This window comes from Mauremys reevesii, linkage group 7 (genome assembly GCF_016161935.1).
Source record: "Mauremys reevesii isolate NIE-2019 linkage group 7, ASM1616193v1, whole genome shotgun sequence".
NCBI classification, from domain to species: Eukaryota; Metazoa; Chordata; order Testudines; family Geoemydidae; genus Mauremys; species Mauremys reevesii.
Genome location: NC_052629.1, coordinates 31,609,844 through 31,628,967, shown reverse-complemented (window position 1 = coordinate 31,628,967; position 19,124 = coordinate 31,609,844). Strand labels below are relative to the sequence as shown.

The following is a 19,124-nucleotide window of genomic DNA, read 5'->3' as shown; positions in this document are numbered from 1 at the left end:
TGAGACTATCATCCATACATAGGTTTATCAGGTACCAGCCAACCAGACCCTTCTACTAATGCTAGAATGACTGTGACTACTAAAATTGCAGGATTAGGAGAGGATCAAAAAGATGAGAGATGTTGACTTTCGACTTAAATTTTAAAAATCGTGTCCTGTTGTGCTTTTTAAATACACCTCTATCCTGATATAACGCTGTCCTGGGGAGCCAAAAAAAAAAAATCTTACCGCGTTACATCAAACTTGCTTTGATCCGCTGGAGCGTGCAGCCCCGCCCCCCCCCCCCCCCAAGTACTGCTTTACCACGTTATATCCGAATTCGTGTTATATCGGGTCGCGTTATATTGGGTTAGAGGTGTATTATGAAACTGACTACTTGCACAATATTTTATGCAAAATTTAACAACTGTATGGTAAATGTTTTGTATAGAGAGAGAATGACTTCTAAAATCAGACAAGTTGCTGGTGAAGTTATTAGGTGTATACAGATTAAGAAAACAATAAGCTATGAGTCCCACAGACTGAATTTTTATATTTCCAGGCCTGTCTTATCGCCGGTATTCTTGATGAATGCTCTGTGCTGCCATGCCATCCTGAGTCATCATGATTGTGTCTGACTGCTGTATTCATGTGTTCAGCTTTACTCTGTGTTAATACTCTGTCTTTCCTAATCTCTTATACAGTATTGCACACCACTACTGTGATTAATCCTGATTGTTCCTAACTGCTGGACTATGCTGTTATTACTTGTTTGTCCAATGTCAGTTCTGTCCTCCTGGAGCTCGTATAAGTTGTTGGGTTATGGGTGGCCTACCTAGTGGGTGAAGCAGGACCTTGCCTGGTGGCTGAAGTGACAGTTCAGGTAATGGCAAGTGAAGATCCAGGGATCAGGCACTAGTTCAAGGCTGAAGCCGGATTCAGGATTAAGGAGCTAAGCCAAAGGTCAGAAGCCAAAGCCTAAGCAGGAATCATAGTCAGATGTAGCCAGGGGGTCAGAACCAGAAATCAAAAGTCTAGTCTAAGCCAAAGGGTAAACTGAAGTCATAGTCAGGGATTTAGTCAGAGTCAGAACCAGGAGTCAAACCAGAATGGAGCAGGTACAGGCTGGTGCTAGAGCTAGAGCAGTAGGGCTTGGAGCTAGGACTGGAAGTGAGAGCAGGGAAAGCACAGCTACAGACATTGTATACACTAAGCAGCTACCGTATGACTGCTGCAAGGCTCAAGTAGCAGACTGTTGGTTCCCTTGCCCAATCAACAAGCACAACCATTTGGAAGGTGCTCACTGAGAGCCTGCTGTGCCTGTGACCCTGATATCTTGATGCCGAGTACCACCTTGTTGAAGAGAATGGATGTGCATGGATGAATGTGAAACAGAATGGTCTATATTTGCATTAACTAGACTCTCTGGAGCCACATGTTCATATTCTAATAAGATAAATACACTCTTTCACAGGTAAAGAAATGGAGCACCATGGAATGTTAGGAAAGACTGTTTTCAAGGTGTCCTCCATTCTTTTCTGTAATGACACTGATGATAGCATGGCACTTTTTAAGAATAGGGATTTTCCTACATGTCCTTGCCTTAAATTTCCTAACAGTATGCTTTGTGCCCACTGACTGCTATCTACCCCAAATATTTCAGTAGGCTTGTGGGTGTATAATTTCTTCAGCCTTCTGAGATGCCTTGGAATTAAGTGTGTTAGATAAATTCAAAATATTATGATCTTGCTAAACTCACATATGTGACTCCAGTTTTCAATATCCAATTTTTTCTTGACTCGTGAGCAGATTTTATCCACCAATATTAAAGAGTGGATAGCTTATCAGATCCTGTCCTTTTGACAAGCAGGTGAAGTTTTTAAATTTTAAAAAGTTTGACAAATAATTCATAGAAATCTGATTTATGAAGACCTAAGATGAACTTTTTAATATATTGAGAGGTGACATTCTCTAAAACAGAGCTCTGTACTTCTTTATAGTTAAGAAATAACCACTAGAAGGAAGGACGGAAAAGCTGGAAAAACTGAAGGCATATTTTATTACTCCTGCCAAGACTCCCACACTATTGGCTCAGAATGTGCTCAGAGCTAGAACTTTTTGTTAAAAATTTGTCCCAAAATCTTTTTGAAGCAGAAGGCCATTAAGCTACTACCACATATAAGTGCAAATAAATTTATCGATAAACCTATCAAATATGATAGTGGTAGCATTGACTATTTCATGCTAACAGTATACAGTTTCTACATCTAAAGCAAAGCCATAAAAATGGAATAACCCTAACCAAAGCAAATAGAAGTATAGGGTTTCATTTAAACCAGTTCAATTTAATTTTTACAGCATTTGCCAAAGCGGAAACCTCATTCTGTGTCCCTTTGGCTTCACTGTTGTTGCTGCTGCTGGAGCTTTACTTCCTTTCCCTTCGCCCCCCCAACAGTTAAATTATGTTTGCTCATGAACCTATGTTTTAAGACATGTGCTTGAAGATCTCAGATTGTCCCCCCCCCGCCCTCAATGGGATCTGTAGGCCCGGCTCCGGTGCACTCTGGAGTGCCACGCTCATGCACCAGTGTATGAGGTGCTGCCGGCCTCGCACCCTCTCAGTTCCTTCTTGCCGCCAACTCCGAGGGCAGGGACGGAGAGTGGGTAATGGAATGGACACGAGCAACATATCTCAGAGAAAACAGTTATGAAAGGCAGGTAACTTTTTTCTTCAAGTGCTTGCTTATGTCAATTCCATATTAGGTGTCTCACAAGCAGCATCCCTGGAAGTGGGCTCAAAGTTCACGGACATGCGGCTTGCAACACAGCTCTGCCAAAGCTGTCATCATCTCTGGCCTATTGGGTGATGGTGTAGTTCGATGCAAACGTATGCACCAATGACCAAGTCATGGGCCTGCATAGGAATATGAGCCAGGAAGGCCGCTGAGGGTGCCTACGCTCTTGTGGAATGAGCCTTTACAATGGCCAGTGGAGGGATCCCTGCTTGCTCGTAGCAGGCTCAGATACAGTCCATGATCCAGGAGGAGATCCTCTGGGCTGACAGCAGAATGCCCTTCATCCTATCCGTTATCACAACAAAAAAACTGCATCAATTTGTGAAAGGGTCTTGTCCTGTCAATATAAATGACTAGGACCCATCTTACATCCAGAGAATGCAGACGCTGTTCCTCTTCTGACTTGTGCAGTTTCGGGCAGAAGACTGGTAGAAAGATATCCTGTCTGATGTGAAATTGCGACCCCACTTCGGACAAAAAAGCTGGGTGAAGACGCAGCCAGACCTTGTCTTTTAAGAAGGTGGTTTAAGGGGGTTCAGAGGTTAACGCCTGAAACTCAGAAACCAATCACAACTACTGGCCTTTCCTCCAAACCTCTACCCTGGAAGGGAACTCTTCCACCTAGCTTCTCTTTCCTGGGTCTTCCACTTCCAAGGGAGCTCTCTCTGCTCCTTATACCACCTAGCTCCTCCTCCTCTGGCCAGGAGACAATCAGTTAAACATTCCTAGGTGCAGAGCATAGCTCATCCCCCTTGCCTTACAGGTGATGGGAATTAAGCACCATCACAGTGCTATTCTTGAATCAAGCCAGGGATAGTGTTTTCTTGATTCAAGAAAACTTTAGAACTCCTTTCCCAAGCATAACCACAGGCAATGTTGCCAACGCTCACAAATATTTGATGTATTTCTTAAAGCCCCATGTCCTGGAGTTATGTGATATGTGAGAATCTCAGGCTTCATTTAAAAAATTTTTGGCCCTCATGGCTGTGAAGAAAAGCTTAAAGACTTGTACAGAGTGTATCTTGAAGGTTTTTTTAATAAGTAAAAGTAAAATAAAAAAGAGGTTATTTTTAAGCCCCATCATCTTTAAACCAATTTAAAGATTTCTGGGGCCTGATTCAGGATTTTTGAACACTTGGAGTTGGCAATACTGAATCAATGTCCCTCTCTTGCTGTCTTCAGAGTTAGGTGCAAGACCTTTACATACAAGCTGGTATTACAATGGCCATTTTTGCGTCCTGTTTTCACTAGCTTTTCCTCTTTGGAACTTTTAGGTTTTGTGTTCAGGAACTGCATTGTGCCTAGTTGTTTAAAGAATTGCTCCTCCAAAAGAGATGAGCATTCTGTCCCCAAACCAGCAAATCATGTAAGTCCATGCTTAACTTGAAAGTCAATTGGAGTACTTGTGCACTTAAAAGTTCAGTAAATGCTGTATGTACTTTGCTGCCTTGGGGCTAGGATGCAAAGCATCTTGTAGGCTCAGCATTTTGTAGGCTCAAACATCACAGAAAATGTGTGGGAAGAGAACTATTTATTTTACAAAATTCATTGACAATATTTCACCATCCAAAAGTTATGAAATGTGTTGTCTAGAACAGTGATTTTCAAACCTTTTTTTCCAGCAACCCAGTTGAAGAAAATTGTTGATGCCTGTGACCCAATGGAGCTGGAGATGAGGGGTTTGGGGTGTGGGAGGTTCTCAGGGCTGGGGCAGAGGGTTGGGGTGCAGGGATGAGGGCTGTGGGATGGGGCCAGGAATTAGGGGTTCAGTATGTGGGAGGGGACTCTGGGCTGGGGCAGGGGTGCGGGAGGGTTCAAGGCTCTGGGCTGGGGATGCAAGCTCTGGGGTGGGGCGGGGGAGAAGGAGTTTGGGTTGCAGGAAGGAGCCCCGAGCTGGGGCAGGGGATAGGGGCATGGGCTTACCTCAGGCAGCTCCCGGTCAGCAGTGCAATGGGAGTGCTAAGGCAGGCTTCCTGCCTGTCCTGACTCTGTGGACCATGCTGCAACCCGGAAGCGACCAGCAGCAGGTCTGGCTCATAGGCTGAGGCACGCAAGCGGCTTTGTGCGGCTCTCGCCCGCAGGCACCGTCCCCCCAGCTCCCATTGGCCGGGCCCCAGACCTGCTGCTGGAGCCAGACCTGCTGCTGGCTGCTTCTGAGGCGCAGCGCCGTGTCAGAACAGGTAGGAACTAGCCTGCCTTAGCCAGCCAGCACCCCCAATGGGACTTTTAATGGCCCAGTCGGCAGTGCTGATCAGAGCGGCTGCAACCCAGTGCCTTACATTCCGTGACCCAGTACTGAGTCGCGACCTGCAGTCTGAAAACCACTGGTCTACAACAACAGGACTTCATATTTCATATCCAAGATGCTGTGATAGGTAGACTATAACTGAATGGAGCCTCTTTCCATTTTACTCATCACTACAGAGATTATGCACTAAATAAAAAGGGAGAACTAAACATATGTGGTGACTGAACATTGATATCCCCTATTTATATGTAGGTATCTGTTGGACAAGCAGACCTGTATATGGAATATATACAAAGAGCAGCCATACACTATACAAAGACATTAATAATTTCCATTTTATCTATACATCTGAAGCCTCAACTCACCTTCTTACATCCCTTATTAACACTACAGTAGTCCAAGCAAACAGGAACATTTTTAGCAAGACAACAATCCAGTGCCTTTTCCAAACCAACACTGAAACAATCATGCAAAGAGATACTTAATCAATGGTACCCACATGTTCCACAGACCACAGACAGCACTATGCTGAGTGGTACAGCTATTCTACCGTGACAAGGCAATCTCACTGGTGTGGACACGTGCTCTGATTTTCTTATTCAAAAGACCGTACTAATGTTCACTCAATTGTTCCAACAAAACATGCATACTCAGAGTGCACCAAGGGGAAAAATGTATGAAAAAAAAATCAGATTAATTTATTGGCTATCATTTCCCTCTAAGATTGATTTTAATTTTTTTTTAAACTCAGTAAATGTATTAAACACTTGGCTAGTACACAGTTCATTTGCAGGTATATGAAAACATCTATTAAGGACACTATAATAAAAAAACATGAGCAATATTACAGAACAACTTTTTACTACATTTTTATAAAAAAAGATACTAGGAATGCTTGATGAATATTATGTGCAATAGGTCAATTATAGAATAGGATAAGTAAAGGAAATTCCAGAAACCATCATGTGGAAGGTGACAGGTTGGGAAACAGTGAAATTTGCAGATTTACATCACTGCTGTGTCTGGTCTTCAGTCCTAGGGCAAAAAAGGTACTCACTTTGCAATAATTCTTCTGGCAATTTTACTGAACATTTTCTTCTTTTGTCTGTTTTTAAACTACTTCTGTATGACAATTTTATGTACTGCTGATACTTTTCTTGAATTTGTAGATGTGTGACCATAAATTAAAATTAAATCTGCACAACCAAAATGTTCAACATCTTGCACTATATGCACTGATAGTGGCAGTGGTGGAAAGGTCAGGGAAAACAGTGTGCATGTAAAAGCAGATGGACTCTAATAACTGAAGGTAGAAATGCCTACAAGAAACTTAAAATACATCCATTCCTTAATTGAGCAATTGACAATGTGATCTAATCTCAGCTAATGTCTGTTAAGTGAAAAGATACATAACTTGACATTCACTCACTAGATTTGTGTAAATATGTGGTTCAGACTCATTCCCTCATTGGAATGTGGCCCATCTACCAAGTCATACACAAGTACAGACATCTGCATACTTTCACTATTTATGACGGGGGGCATCACATTAGCGAACCTTACCACAGAGCAACACTGTATGGTACAGTGAGGTAATTTTACATATTTTAAATTGGAAAAGTACTAACATCCAGCAGGTGAGAAGTTTTAGTAGAGAAGACTGATCTCTGATTTCTAAATAGGTAAAAATCACTCTATCCTTAACTACAAGGAATCTCAGATATTTTTATGAAGTCAAATGGATACAATCTTCAGAAGAAAAAACATTTTTATTTTAAGGCATATATTGGTTTGTGAAATAAAATACTGTTTTAAGGTGTGGGGAAATGAGATTTCTCGGAATTATAGCACTTTTTAAAATCTCTTCACAATAAAATACCAAATTGGGGGCCAAGTGTACCCTCCTATAAAAAGACACCTGCAGGAGAGGTAGAGGAACTCCACGAGATCATTGCTGTGGAGTTTTCCTTCAATATTCCCCTTGAGAGGGGGGCTTTGGGTACCAAGCGGAGGCAGGAATTCTGCTGCCAATAGCAGAGTCCTTCCATAGCTGCACAGTATGAAGTTTCCAGAAGATGTTAAATGCTGCTTCAAGCAAAACTCCTGGTAGGGTTACCAAAGCCAGATGGGTCGAAGGGTAGAAGCCAGACTAAAGGCAGTCCACCAATCTTTCTGGTAGGGGGTTGAGAGTCAGGCTAACAACCTGACCACACAAAAATACTTTCTGTTATTATGGAATCAGCCCAGAGACAAGATGAGTCTGTCACAAACTTGCTAATACAAATCAACTATGGAGAACCACAGTCTGCTGGATATAAGCCAAGATAGTACTGGCCAACCAGCCAATACTATGATGATGGAGAATCAAAGCTGCAAGGAATTTCTGAAAGTGAAACAAGGTATCTTCACAGCTAAGGTTAACACAAGAATTGGATATTGGAATATTAGATCACTTTGGAGCACAGGTAGGACTTAAGTTACAGAGAAATGAAAATATTTGCTTGAGTATACTTGGACTGAATGAGATGAGGTGGACTGGACAAGGCAAATCATCATTGAAAGGCATGAATGTTTTATATTCTGGAAGACAGGATGACAAAAAACACTGGGAAGGCTTAGATATATTATTCAGCAAGGAAGCTAAAACACTGAAGGAATGGGAACCTGTAAACTCAAGAATACTGACTGCTTGCTTTGTGATGAACTATGCAGAAAAGTCACAGCTGTTCAGTGTTATATGCTAACAAGTGACAATGATGAACAGGTCAAAAACAGTTTCCATGAAAAACTGCAGCATGTCCTTAGTCAGACCAATAAAGATGACATTGTTTTTAAATATCCCGATGAGGATAACACAGGCTGGTGATGATAATACTGAATATGAACACATTATGGGCAGACATGGCATGCCAGGGCAGATAGACAATGGAGAACATTTAGTTAAATTCTATGGTCCATGCAATCTTTGCATTGTGGGTACATTATTTCCATGCAAGGAAAAGCAAATTGATATGGAAATCTAATGATGGCTTCTCCCAGAAACAGCTTGAGTGTGTTACCATTAGAAGAAGCTGGAGAACACTACTGTAGGACACTAAAGTGTATAGAGTGCTAATGTTGGAAGTAACCACCATCTTCTTATTAGGATAATAACAATAAAACTAAATAAAGGAAACTTTATTTAGTTTTATTGTTATTATCCTAATAAGGCCATGCAAGGCAAATGGCATCTATGATATTAGAAAGTTAGTATATCCAGAAATGAAGGCACATTTAAAACCGCAACTTAGAAATCGATTTGAAAAGTTAAAAACACTGATGGATGATGTAACCAAACAATGGCAGTTTCTCAAAGAAGCAAGTGTGGATGCAAAGACCTAAGAAAAAATAATGGCTCCAACCAAATATACGGAGGCTTGATGAAGACCAGTATTAAAGAAGGAAACGGCAGTAAAAGAGCTATTTCGCAACAAAAATATGCAGACAAAAGACAAGAAAGTTAAAAGATCAGCAAAAAAAAAAAGAGATGAGAGAATGTATGGAAAATAAAGCAAGAGAAGCTGAGGTGGCATACGAGAGAGGGGATTCTAAAAAGGTTTTACTAGTATCTGTAAAACTGACTTAATTCTCAAACCATTGTGGCCTTGTGAAGACTTGAGATGGTATAATTTTAACCACAAAGGAAAGGTAGAGAACCCATTAGACGGAACATTTCCAGCTGCCCTTAATCAGCCAGAACACTAACACAGAGAAATGTGAAGAAATAGCAGACAACTTATATCACTAAAAGTAATTGCCTTTGAGGAAGTAACTAAAGTCATAAACCAATTGAAGAGAGAGGTAAAACACCAGACTATGATAAGATAGATTCCAAAACATTAAAAGATAGAGAGGAAGTGATGATTAACTGCACCTGCAGATTGTATAGAATGGTTTAGGAATCCTAGACCTGTCCTAAAGATAAGCCAAAAGGTGTATCTGCAAAATTCCCAAGGTGGGGGGGGGGGCAAGCCAGCTTATTTGTGATAACTGGAGAGATAACATTATCTGTACCTGGTGAAGCGTTTTGCATTATCATTTTGAATATGGTGAAAACTGCTGTTGATTAAATACTCCGGGAAGATCAGACTGGATGTCAATCCAGTAGGTCGTATCCAGACCAGATTTTCACAACAAGACTTGAGAAAAACCTAGAATACCAGCAGAAGATGGTTTTTAACTTCCTTGATTTTTATGGAAGTGTTTAATATAGTGTCTACAGAAGCCTGCTGGAAGATCCTGAGGCACTCTGGAATTCCAGCAAAGATGTGAATATGATAAAAGCCTTGTATGGCTAGTCTGCAGGCTGCATTTGGACAGAAAGCGTAGACATGGAATGCTTAAAAATTGCTATTGCATAATTATCCCCACTTCTCTTCTGCACTGTCACAGACTGTGATGAGTAGAGTGACAGCTGCTGCCAACGACAATGGTATTGTTTCGGCAAGAAAAACTGTCAGACTTAGGTTTTGCAGATGATATTGTCATACTAGACACCAACTTGGACAAAATGAAAAAAGACTCTTTATGAGCATAAAAGCAGAAACAACTACAGTGGGATTGTGTGTCAGTACACAGAAGACCAAGACTATGGAGGCAGGAGAGAATGCTGTCAATACAGGCACATATGTGATTGATGAAGAAGAATGTGGAAGAGTTGATGACTTCCTCCACTTTGTATGTACAATATCTGTTCATGGCCAACTCACTAAAATAGCAAAGGCAAGAATCAGTGAAGCCAAAGGATCATTTTCTCATTTGTCAAACATCTGGAAGAAGATACATATATACAGTAAAATGACATTGTTCTCCCAGGACTTCTGTATGCCTCAGAAACATGGCAGATAGTGGATGTACACAGGAGAAAGCTCAATGAATTCCACCAGCATTGAAAAGAATCTTGGGAATTTACCAAGGAGATTATGTAACCAATGTGGAAGTATTGTGCTGCATGGGTCAGCAGACTGCGGACTCAAATTATACAGACACAGTTCTGGCGATCTAGTCAGGTAATTAGGATACCCTATGACAGAAGCACAAGGTATGTCTTAGATAGGATTCCACCTGGAGGGAAAAGGCGGCATGAAGGACAAAGAATGATCTATTATATGATGATTGAAAAGGATTCTACCACCATGAATACAACTTAAGATGGAGTCAAACATCTTGATCCAGACAGGCAGCAGTGCAAAAAATGGTTCACTTCATGTGCCACCAGGCACAGGAGACTATATCTAAGTTAGCAGTTTTGCCAAAACTAACTAAGTACTGTGGGAGGAGCAACACCATATAACTCTAGTAGAGAAGCTTCTGCAAGGTTCCAAGGTCTGGGGAATACTATGTCACAGAAATTGTGCTTCCATGGTTCCATATTCACTACTCCAGTTTTGTTGTATTCTATCCTAGTTAGATTGGACTTTGGGTCAAATTCACACCTTGTGCAGGCAGATTTTACTCCAAGTCAGTGGAGCTGTATTCACTAATATCAGGAATTAATTTTGACATTTTTAATCTCAAATTTATCCTTCCAAAAATAAAGAAATAAACCCAAAACAAATATATTTTTCTAAAACAATCAGAAACATTAGCAAGAGAGCTCTGAGATACGAGAAGCTGTTTTGTTTTAATTGTTCCAATTTCACTGACCAAAGCATTCAGGTACTGCATAAATAATTATGCTTTGAGAAATACCATTTTCTTTCTCTCTCTCTCATAACTTGAGCCAAACATAAAAAGAAGCAGTAGCTTATGTAGAAAGTTCTACTTATACATTTTCTTGATTTCTTTATCTTATTTGCTTTTTAGAGTCTTCATGAACATAGGAATAGGAGAATTCATTAAAGAAGATACAAGCATAACAGGAATATTGCTCAACTCAACTGTAACAAATCAGTAACTTTGGAGATCCAACAAAAAGTCAGGCAGAGACAAACAAGGTAAAAAACTCTAGGTATTTCATTTTATTTTTGGCTTTCCTTTAAAAACCTTCTTCAGGAAATTGAGGAAAATTTCTCTACACAGTAGTGAATTGGAACAGCTTGCTCCACACCCCCAATTCAGCAAAGCACTTAAATCCTATGGAGTACTCACATGCGTAAGTACTTAAATCAGGGACCAAAAGAAAGTGCTCACCCTCTCCCATATGATATGTGAAACAAAATTAGAAGTCCCTATAGATGTATTTCAAGTTTATTTTTTCTTCAACACTTTAAATAATTTAGAAAAAAAGTAAAATGAAAATATATAGGAAGTGTAAATTATACCAGGAAAATACAACTGAATAATGAATGAGAATAAATAATATTTAAATGTAATATGGACTACTACAGGAGAATTACTCACACACACTGAAGAAGATTTTCAAAGTCACAAATGCCAGGTAGTTGCCTTTGAAAACTTCTTCCACTTTTTCTGGAAATGAATAGAGGGTTTTTTTTTTAAAGATGAAATTAAAACTCTTTCTTTAAACAGGCAGTCACATGGCCTTTTTGTCAGTCTTGTGATCTGACAATAGCAACAATATCCTTTGGAGTAGCAATGATTCCACCACTACTCCATATGTGACTAGTTGCTGCATTCCAAGAACTAGATACACTTGCTGTTCTTCGGACATATTGTTTACTAAGATTCTGCCCGAATCACAGGTATCCAAAGTGAATGTTAAAATGACAGCTGACTAGTCAAACTGTAAAATCAAGAACCACCTCAAAAATGGAGAATGGATTTGATATCAGTATTTATACTCTTGAGATGATTGTCCAATCACAAAATACTACATCACTTACACATATTAGTGTTATGAAAATAACAGATGTCAACACGACTAAAGAGTAATGCTATGATTAATAAAATCAGAGTTCATTTTATATAAACTTATTACAACTGACTTTTAAATTATTTTAAATGTCATGGCAGCATATGGTTGGCAAAAGTGAAGTCAAATACCCAACAACACTGACATTAGATGCTGGCTGAACCTGATGCCAAAGAAAAGAACTTTAATCTTCCATTCTAAAATGGCATTTTGTTAGCAATATTGTGAAAAAAGCTTTTTATAAATTCCATTGCCAAGTGTAGTTTCTGCTTCCAGTTCTATAGTGATGGAACTGCAGAACTCTGAACAGCATGATGTAAAAGTGCTTCACAATTAATATTATTTGTTTTGGAAGTGCCATATCATTTCTACAACTTTTTGAGAGTTCATAATAAATTGTGGATGAAGGCTTAGAATGATATTTAGTCAACAGAATATAAGTTAAGACACCATATATATCAATACACAGTATGCAACTATCATAATATACATTATAAAGATATAGTTATTTATATGTGCAGAAGTAATGTTCAAACATGAAATTCAGATGAAATATCTAGGTATTTTTTTTAAATACTTATTACTGCAACCTATATTTTTTCACTACAATCGTTCTATATCAATCCATATCATGGAACATTATAGTATTAGTGTGAAAATTTTAAAAAAATAAAATAAAAAAAATAAAAATAAATCTAATTTAGAAACATTAAGAATGTCTCTGTTTCATTTTTAGAAAGTCCATAAAAATGGATGATTTATTTTTATTCCACCTCTGATTAGAAACTCTTGTGCCAATTTTTAGACAAAATGAGTTTAAGGATGAGACAAACCCTTCTAAAAAGGAGTGTTCAACATAGAAAATGGAAGACTTAATTAACATATTGCTATGCTAGTTGGTATCAACAGACATAATCATAAAATGCATCTTAAATGTTATTCATAATAAAAGCTTGTTTTTGCATAGTGGTTGTGGCTATATTATGTCATATCTACAAGGTTGTGTTAGTTAAATCATGTAGTTTGACACCCTCTTCAAGAGCTTAACCAATAAACTATGTAATAATTTTGTTAAATCAAAACATCAGTTCAGTACATGTTTACATGAAAAAAAATATTAAAAGCTTACCTCACACCCTATGGATTTCACAAGATCAGAATTTAATTCCTGACTTAAGGCTTGAATAGTTACATGTTTTGCGATAATCCTACAATGCTTTAAGTCACTCTTGTTTCTCCTCTGCTCCACATAATCCCAAGCAACATCTCCAATATGCCCTGAAGGTAAAGTCCTAACAATTGCCCTGGTTCCAGTATAAACTGATTTTTTAACCTCCTTATCATTTTTACAAAAACGTCTGATTAGTAAAGTGGAACGTTCCTTTTTGTTTCTATAAAATTCCTCCATCCCTTCTTCACAGTTATCACTGCAATCTTCAAAATGACTCAGAAAAGGCTTCGAGGGCATTTTTCCAGTAAAATTACCACCATAGAAGCTGTGACTTGGGCATGCCACTCTAACCTTTCGTGCTGCTCTTTCCACACATAAAAACTTGTCCCTTAAAGTGTCACAGTTATCACACAACTGTTGTCCATTTTTATTGTCACAATTATTTGTCAATTCCATTAATTTACAAGTGCAGGCTGTTGAATCGCTGGTGCGATCATTACCAACATTTACATGCTGTAAACAATCACCCAAAATGAAGCTGTTGTGTAGTGTGCACAAAGCTTTTGATATATTTCTTTCACTAGCATAGCGAAAGTGAAACACTGCTACATTATCAACATCATCGGTGCCACTTTTATTTACCACTGACTGGTTTCTTAATGACTTCATCTCTACTGAAGGTCTATCCATCTTCAACTGAATTTCAGCAAACATGGTCCTTTCCTGTGAAGTAGAAATTCCAGTTTCCAAGCATGTGTGTTCTTCTGCTAAAAAATCACATGATTTATGTAACTGGTTATGCGGAACACTGCTCTTGCATTTTTTCTTTATAATGTTGCAATTCATGTTAAGAAACTCCACTGAACCAGGGATGCATGTGTTTTTCTCCCAGAAGTTTTCATTACTCCTGTTATCAGTCATTTCTTCTCCATTTGCCAAAGAGAAAATTTTGGGCAGCGAGCCCTGAAGATGTTCTTCTTTAAGTCTGTGTAAGTACGAGAAAGTACGTGTAGTCTGCCTTCCTTGATTAGCAATATGTCTTTTTATAACATTGGTGTCCAAAGCATTTTCACTATTTTCATCTCCAGCTGACTGAGCAGGTATCACTTTACCCTGTGTCACAGACACAAGTACAGAAGCTGCCATTTCCTCAGAGGTCATTTTGACAAAGTTTTTAGATAATATTCTATTTTTCCTCACTGATAATCATACCATGATTTCAGTGTACGAAAATTCAGTGTTAAATTATCAGTGTAGACACACTGTGTAAAAACACATTGAATCCTTTATTACTTTTAAAAGCATATGCATTACGAACTACAAAGCTTTACCAGCTGTGGATTACTGATGTGAACTACAGATTTTCTTAAAGCAGTTTTTAAATGTGATATTGCCAGTTGACAATTTTCTTTCCACTGTCAGCATTTCTGTCATATGCAGGGTACTGTTTGTTGCTACAGTTTGTAGAAAAAGAGCATATTTGAACATATAATCCATCACAAAGATGTATCTCACCATATAACATCCAATGTTCATTAGTTTCCTGCAAGAAAAAGACAATGTGTTAAATTCCATGGTATGAAATGCATAGTCATAACAACAACCAGAAATAGTATGTAAAAGCTGTTCATAGAATGTTAAGAGGACACAGTCAACTTGAGATCTAATGAACTGAAAAAAAATAAGTTGAAAATAGTTTCAGGAAGTATCTGTCTTAGGGAACATCTACACAACGAGCAGCAGCAATTCTCAGAGCCAGGTCAACTAACTTGGGCTTGCAGGGCTCACGTTGCAGGGCTAAACACAATAGTGTGGATGTCTGGGCTTGGGTTTCAGAACCAGGGCTCCAGCCCTGTAGTACGAGCCCTGCAAGCCCAAATCAGTTGATCGGGCTTGAAGACTCACTGCCACAGGCCTTTTTGCTGTATAGACATTCCCTTAAACTCCCTCCATCAATATTTACGGTTTTACAACCACATTTTCTTATTTTAAAAAATGTTCTCCATACTATTGTATGAAAAAAAAAAACCCGAACAGGAAAATTTGACTGTATGGGGTGAAACTGTGAAATTGAACATGCATAATATAAACAGAGTGAAAAATACTTGGTTTTATGAGATATCTTTCAGAATTATTTTAGGGGTTACTTATCACTAAAGTTGGTAAAATATTTTCAGAAAAGTTCAATTATTGATGTCCTTTGAAAAATAATTGATTCTTTTCATCAAAATTAAAGAGATAGACACACAGTAGGGGGGAAGTTACAACACACATGGAATAGTCATGCCTTAACAAGGTTTTTTTTTTTTTTAAGATTACATGACTATCCTTAATTGCCCTTAAACCTTGCCACTATGAGGTAACTCATTTCTTCTAGTCAAGTGTCTTGTGTCAAGGCTGCTACCACCGGTACAGCAGAGGAGATGTGAGAGAAAAGTAAAAAGACAGTTGTGCAGGGACTTGAGGGCAAGGACAGAGGATTGAACTTGGTATGAAGGAGGAAAAGCCAGAGAAGAGAGCTAACGGAACATGACATGGTCAGTATGACATTATGCTTCATAGTCGTTATGTAAATATGCTTATAGTATGGACATGACATAACTGAGATGTACTTTATGCAAGATGACTCGTGTAAGGTATCATTAAAGGTTATGATATACTGAATGTGTTTATCCAACTTGTATGCATGTATTATTTTTGTATCTGAAGCTGGGAATATTGACCAGGTCTCTGTGTTTCAAATGTGCTACATTAGATGAGGCCAAACAATGTTAGTGGCTTATTGAAGAAATGAACACAAGCATAAAGATTACCCCAGGAACAGTGTGCAATAGAAACCTCTCAGAGATAGCTCTACACAATGGGAACTGTTTGACCCAGGTCAAAGCAAAAAAAGCTTTCCATTAAGTTTGTAGAAGAACAGTAAGTGGGGGTTGGGGGGGAGATATAAAAGAGGGACAATGACAACATGTGGGGGTCCTCACTCTCCCTACAACAACACACCTGAGGAACAAAGACTGAACTGTCAGAAGTGATAGTCCCAGGCTAAGATCTGTAGCCTGTGTATGAAAACCTGGAAAAACCAAGGCAATCTTAAGAATCTGCCAACCTGTTTATCATTCAGGGTGAAATTTTTCTAATTTATATCCTACCTACCTAGTGTGTCAAGCTTAGTTTGCATGTTTTGTTTCATTTGCTTAGTAAACTGCTTTGTTCTGTTCGCTATCTCTTGAACCACTTAAAAACTGCCTTTTATAGTTCATAAAATTTGTTTTGTTTATTATTAAACCCAGTTTATGCAATTTCTAATGGGGGGGGAGAAGTCGTGCATCTCTCTCTTCATGTTGAGGAAGAGGGAACATTTTATGAGCTTGCACTGTACAGATATTTCTATACAGTGCAAGACAGTATTATTTTGGGTTTGTCTCCCAAAAGGGGTGGGCACGTGAGTGCTGGGGTAGCCCTCTCACACAGAGCTGACTTCAGTCTGTGTCTGCAGCGGGGTGGGGCCCTATCTCTGTGTGTGCACACTACAAGAGGCCAGAGAGCCTAATTCAGGAAAGCAGGGAGGGGGAACCCAGGTTGGTTGAGCAGGAGAGGCTCAGTTAAACCCCAGTACATCAGGTGTCATCCTAGACAGGAGGGGGAGTCCAACCTGTCACAGTCAGAACAAGCATTTTAGTACAGTAACTCCTCACTTAAAGTCATCCCGCATAACGTTGTTTCGTTGCTGATCAATTAGGGAACATACTCATTTAAAGTTGTGCAATGCTCCACTCTTACGTTGTTTGGGTGCCTGCTTTCTCCACAGCTGGCAGTCTCCCTATGCCCTCTCCCTCCCCAGCGCTTGCCACCCACCAGCAGACCCCGCGGATCAGCGTCTTCCCCCTCCCTCCTCCTCCCTCCTGGCCGCGGCAATTAGCTGGCTTGTGGCATTTTGGAGGCAGGAGGGAGGAGCGAGGACTTGGCACGCAGGCTCCCCCTTCCTCCCCTGTCTCCTGAATGCCACAAGCCAGCTGATTGCCCCAGGCAGGAGGGAGGGGGGAGTAGCGAGCACTCGGCGTGCAGGTTCCTTCTCCCTCCCCTGCCTCCCGAACGTGGCAATCAGCTGGCTTGTGGCCTTTAGAAGGGAGGGGCAGGAGGGGAGAGGGGCCAGGATGCAGCGTGCGAAGTAAGGGGAGGAGGTGATGGGGGGAGAAGAGGCAGGTCAAGGGTGGGGGCTTGGGGGCAGGGTGGAGTGGGCAGTCTGAGGCTTGAGCCCCCTGTCCCTGGTGTTTGCAGAGTAGGGGAAGCTGCTCTGGAACCTTAACCCCCACCCCCTCATTTACATTAATTCTTATGGGGAAATTGGAGTCAGTTAATATCGTTCCACTTAAAGTCACATTTTTCAGGAACATAACTACAACGTTAAGTGAGGAGTTACTGTATGTACATTTTGTACAGATTGGAAGGGTTAATGTGAGTATCAAGGAGGCCAAAGAGGAGGTATCAAAAGGGGAAATTATGAGAGCCTGGATGACAGTTTTTGCAATAGGGGCTGAAAGAAAATGTGTGAGGTGGGAAGTTCCCTGAGTTGAGGAAGGGGATCCCAGGGTCACCAGCCACTTGCCTCTGCCCAAGTCCCAACCCTTTCCCCTGGAAGGAGGGAAAGAGTTAAACACCTGGAACAAGTTCTATATTAAGCAATAAAATACTTATTGTGGTGAGGCAACACCAGGAGTAAACCCAGGTAAGGATCTCTAGCACAAGTTGCACAGTTTCTACTTGGTGCAACATATATCATACAACCCTCCCATGCTTAGCTAGACAAGCATATGCTCTCTGTTCTGAATCAACTCAAACCTCCTTGCTTCCACAAAACATCTCTAAAATATGTCCTTTCCTATCCAGCCACATAGCGAAAACTCATCTCACATATCTACTATTGTAATATCCTTCTCTCAGGGCTTGACAAATGCAAACTTGTATACTCATATCAATGCAGAATGTGGCTGCAAAGATCAATTTCCTAGCCAGTCTCTGACCACATCTCCACTCTCTTTGCATCCCCCTTTTCTATCACATCAAACATAAGCTATTGGTCTTCACTTTAAACCCCTCCCAAGTTATTGCCATCTTATCTATCATCTCTCATTCACCACTGCGATGTCAACTCTCACCTGTGATCACCCCATGAAGTCAGACTCTATCCCCATTTATTACATTTTCAAACAAGCTCCTTACTTCTCTCTCTCTCATGCTGGACCTCATGTTTAGAAGGAGCTCCACATAAACATCCACAAAACCAACACCTTTAAAACCAGGAGTTGGACTCCTAGGTATTATAGTGTAATACAAATAATTAACAACAAGCTTGAGCGCCAGGGAGGTTGTTGGTCTTTGTCAAAATGACAAAAAATTGGGAGGGTTTGTGAGGAAAACTAAGGAGTTAACTTTTGACAATGCTGAATTTGAATGGCAATCCAGCAGGAGATGTCAGAATGACAGGCTGAGATGTGGAAATGAATGGATGAAAAAAAAAAACCTCAGGAGCAAACAAATTAAAGAGTCATCAGCATAGAGATATTAACTAAAGCCATGTGGAGCAGATAAGATCAGCTAAAGCAGGGGTGCTCAACCTATGACCCACCAGAGCATTTCCCAACCTATGACCCAGCAGAGCATTTCCTAAGGCCGGCAGCCTGCTTCAATGCAATATACTAACAGCTGATTCATTAGTTTTTTCGTCGTGTTTACATGATTTTAGTTTACACAAGTGTGTAAAAAGACAATACTGTACCTAGACACAACCTAAAAATGTACCAAACAAGCAGAACTTAAAATATAAATCAATACAGGTGACTTTAAATCTCTTTGGCCCACACAAGGTTGTGCTTAGGTTTATGAATCCCTCCTGTGTAATAAGGCTGGGCACCACTGATCTAAGGAAATGACAAAGAAAATAAAAGGGCCAAAGGATAGATTCCTGTGGAATCACTATGGCAAGCGGAACAGAGGATGACCGGACAAAAAAAGAGACGTTTAAGGAACGGCCAGAGAGATAGAAGCAGAACCGAGAGAGGCCAGTCCAAAGAGGAT

General features: G+C 40.0%; 1 protein-coding gene across 9 annotated transcripts in view; it reads right to left on the bottom strand.

Moving 5' to 3' along the window:
- The window catches only part of PLCE1 (phospholipase C epsilon 1), a 312,093-nt gene that overhangs the window by 256,376 nt on the left and 36,593 nt on the right, over positions 1–19,124 (bottom strand). For all 9 annotated transcript variants that reach the window (XM_039546692.1, XM_039546694.1, XM_039546690.1 and 6 more), the window contains one exon: positions 13,005–14,589. In XM_039546692.1, the coding sequence (XP_039402626.1) occupies positions 13,005–14,207 (1,203 nt within the window). In that variant the 5' untranslated portion in view covers positions 14,208–14,589. The remainder of the gene's footprint in view (positions 1–13,004; positions 14,590–19,124) is intronic.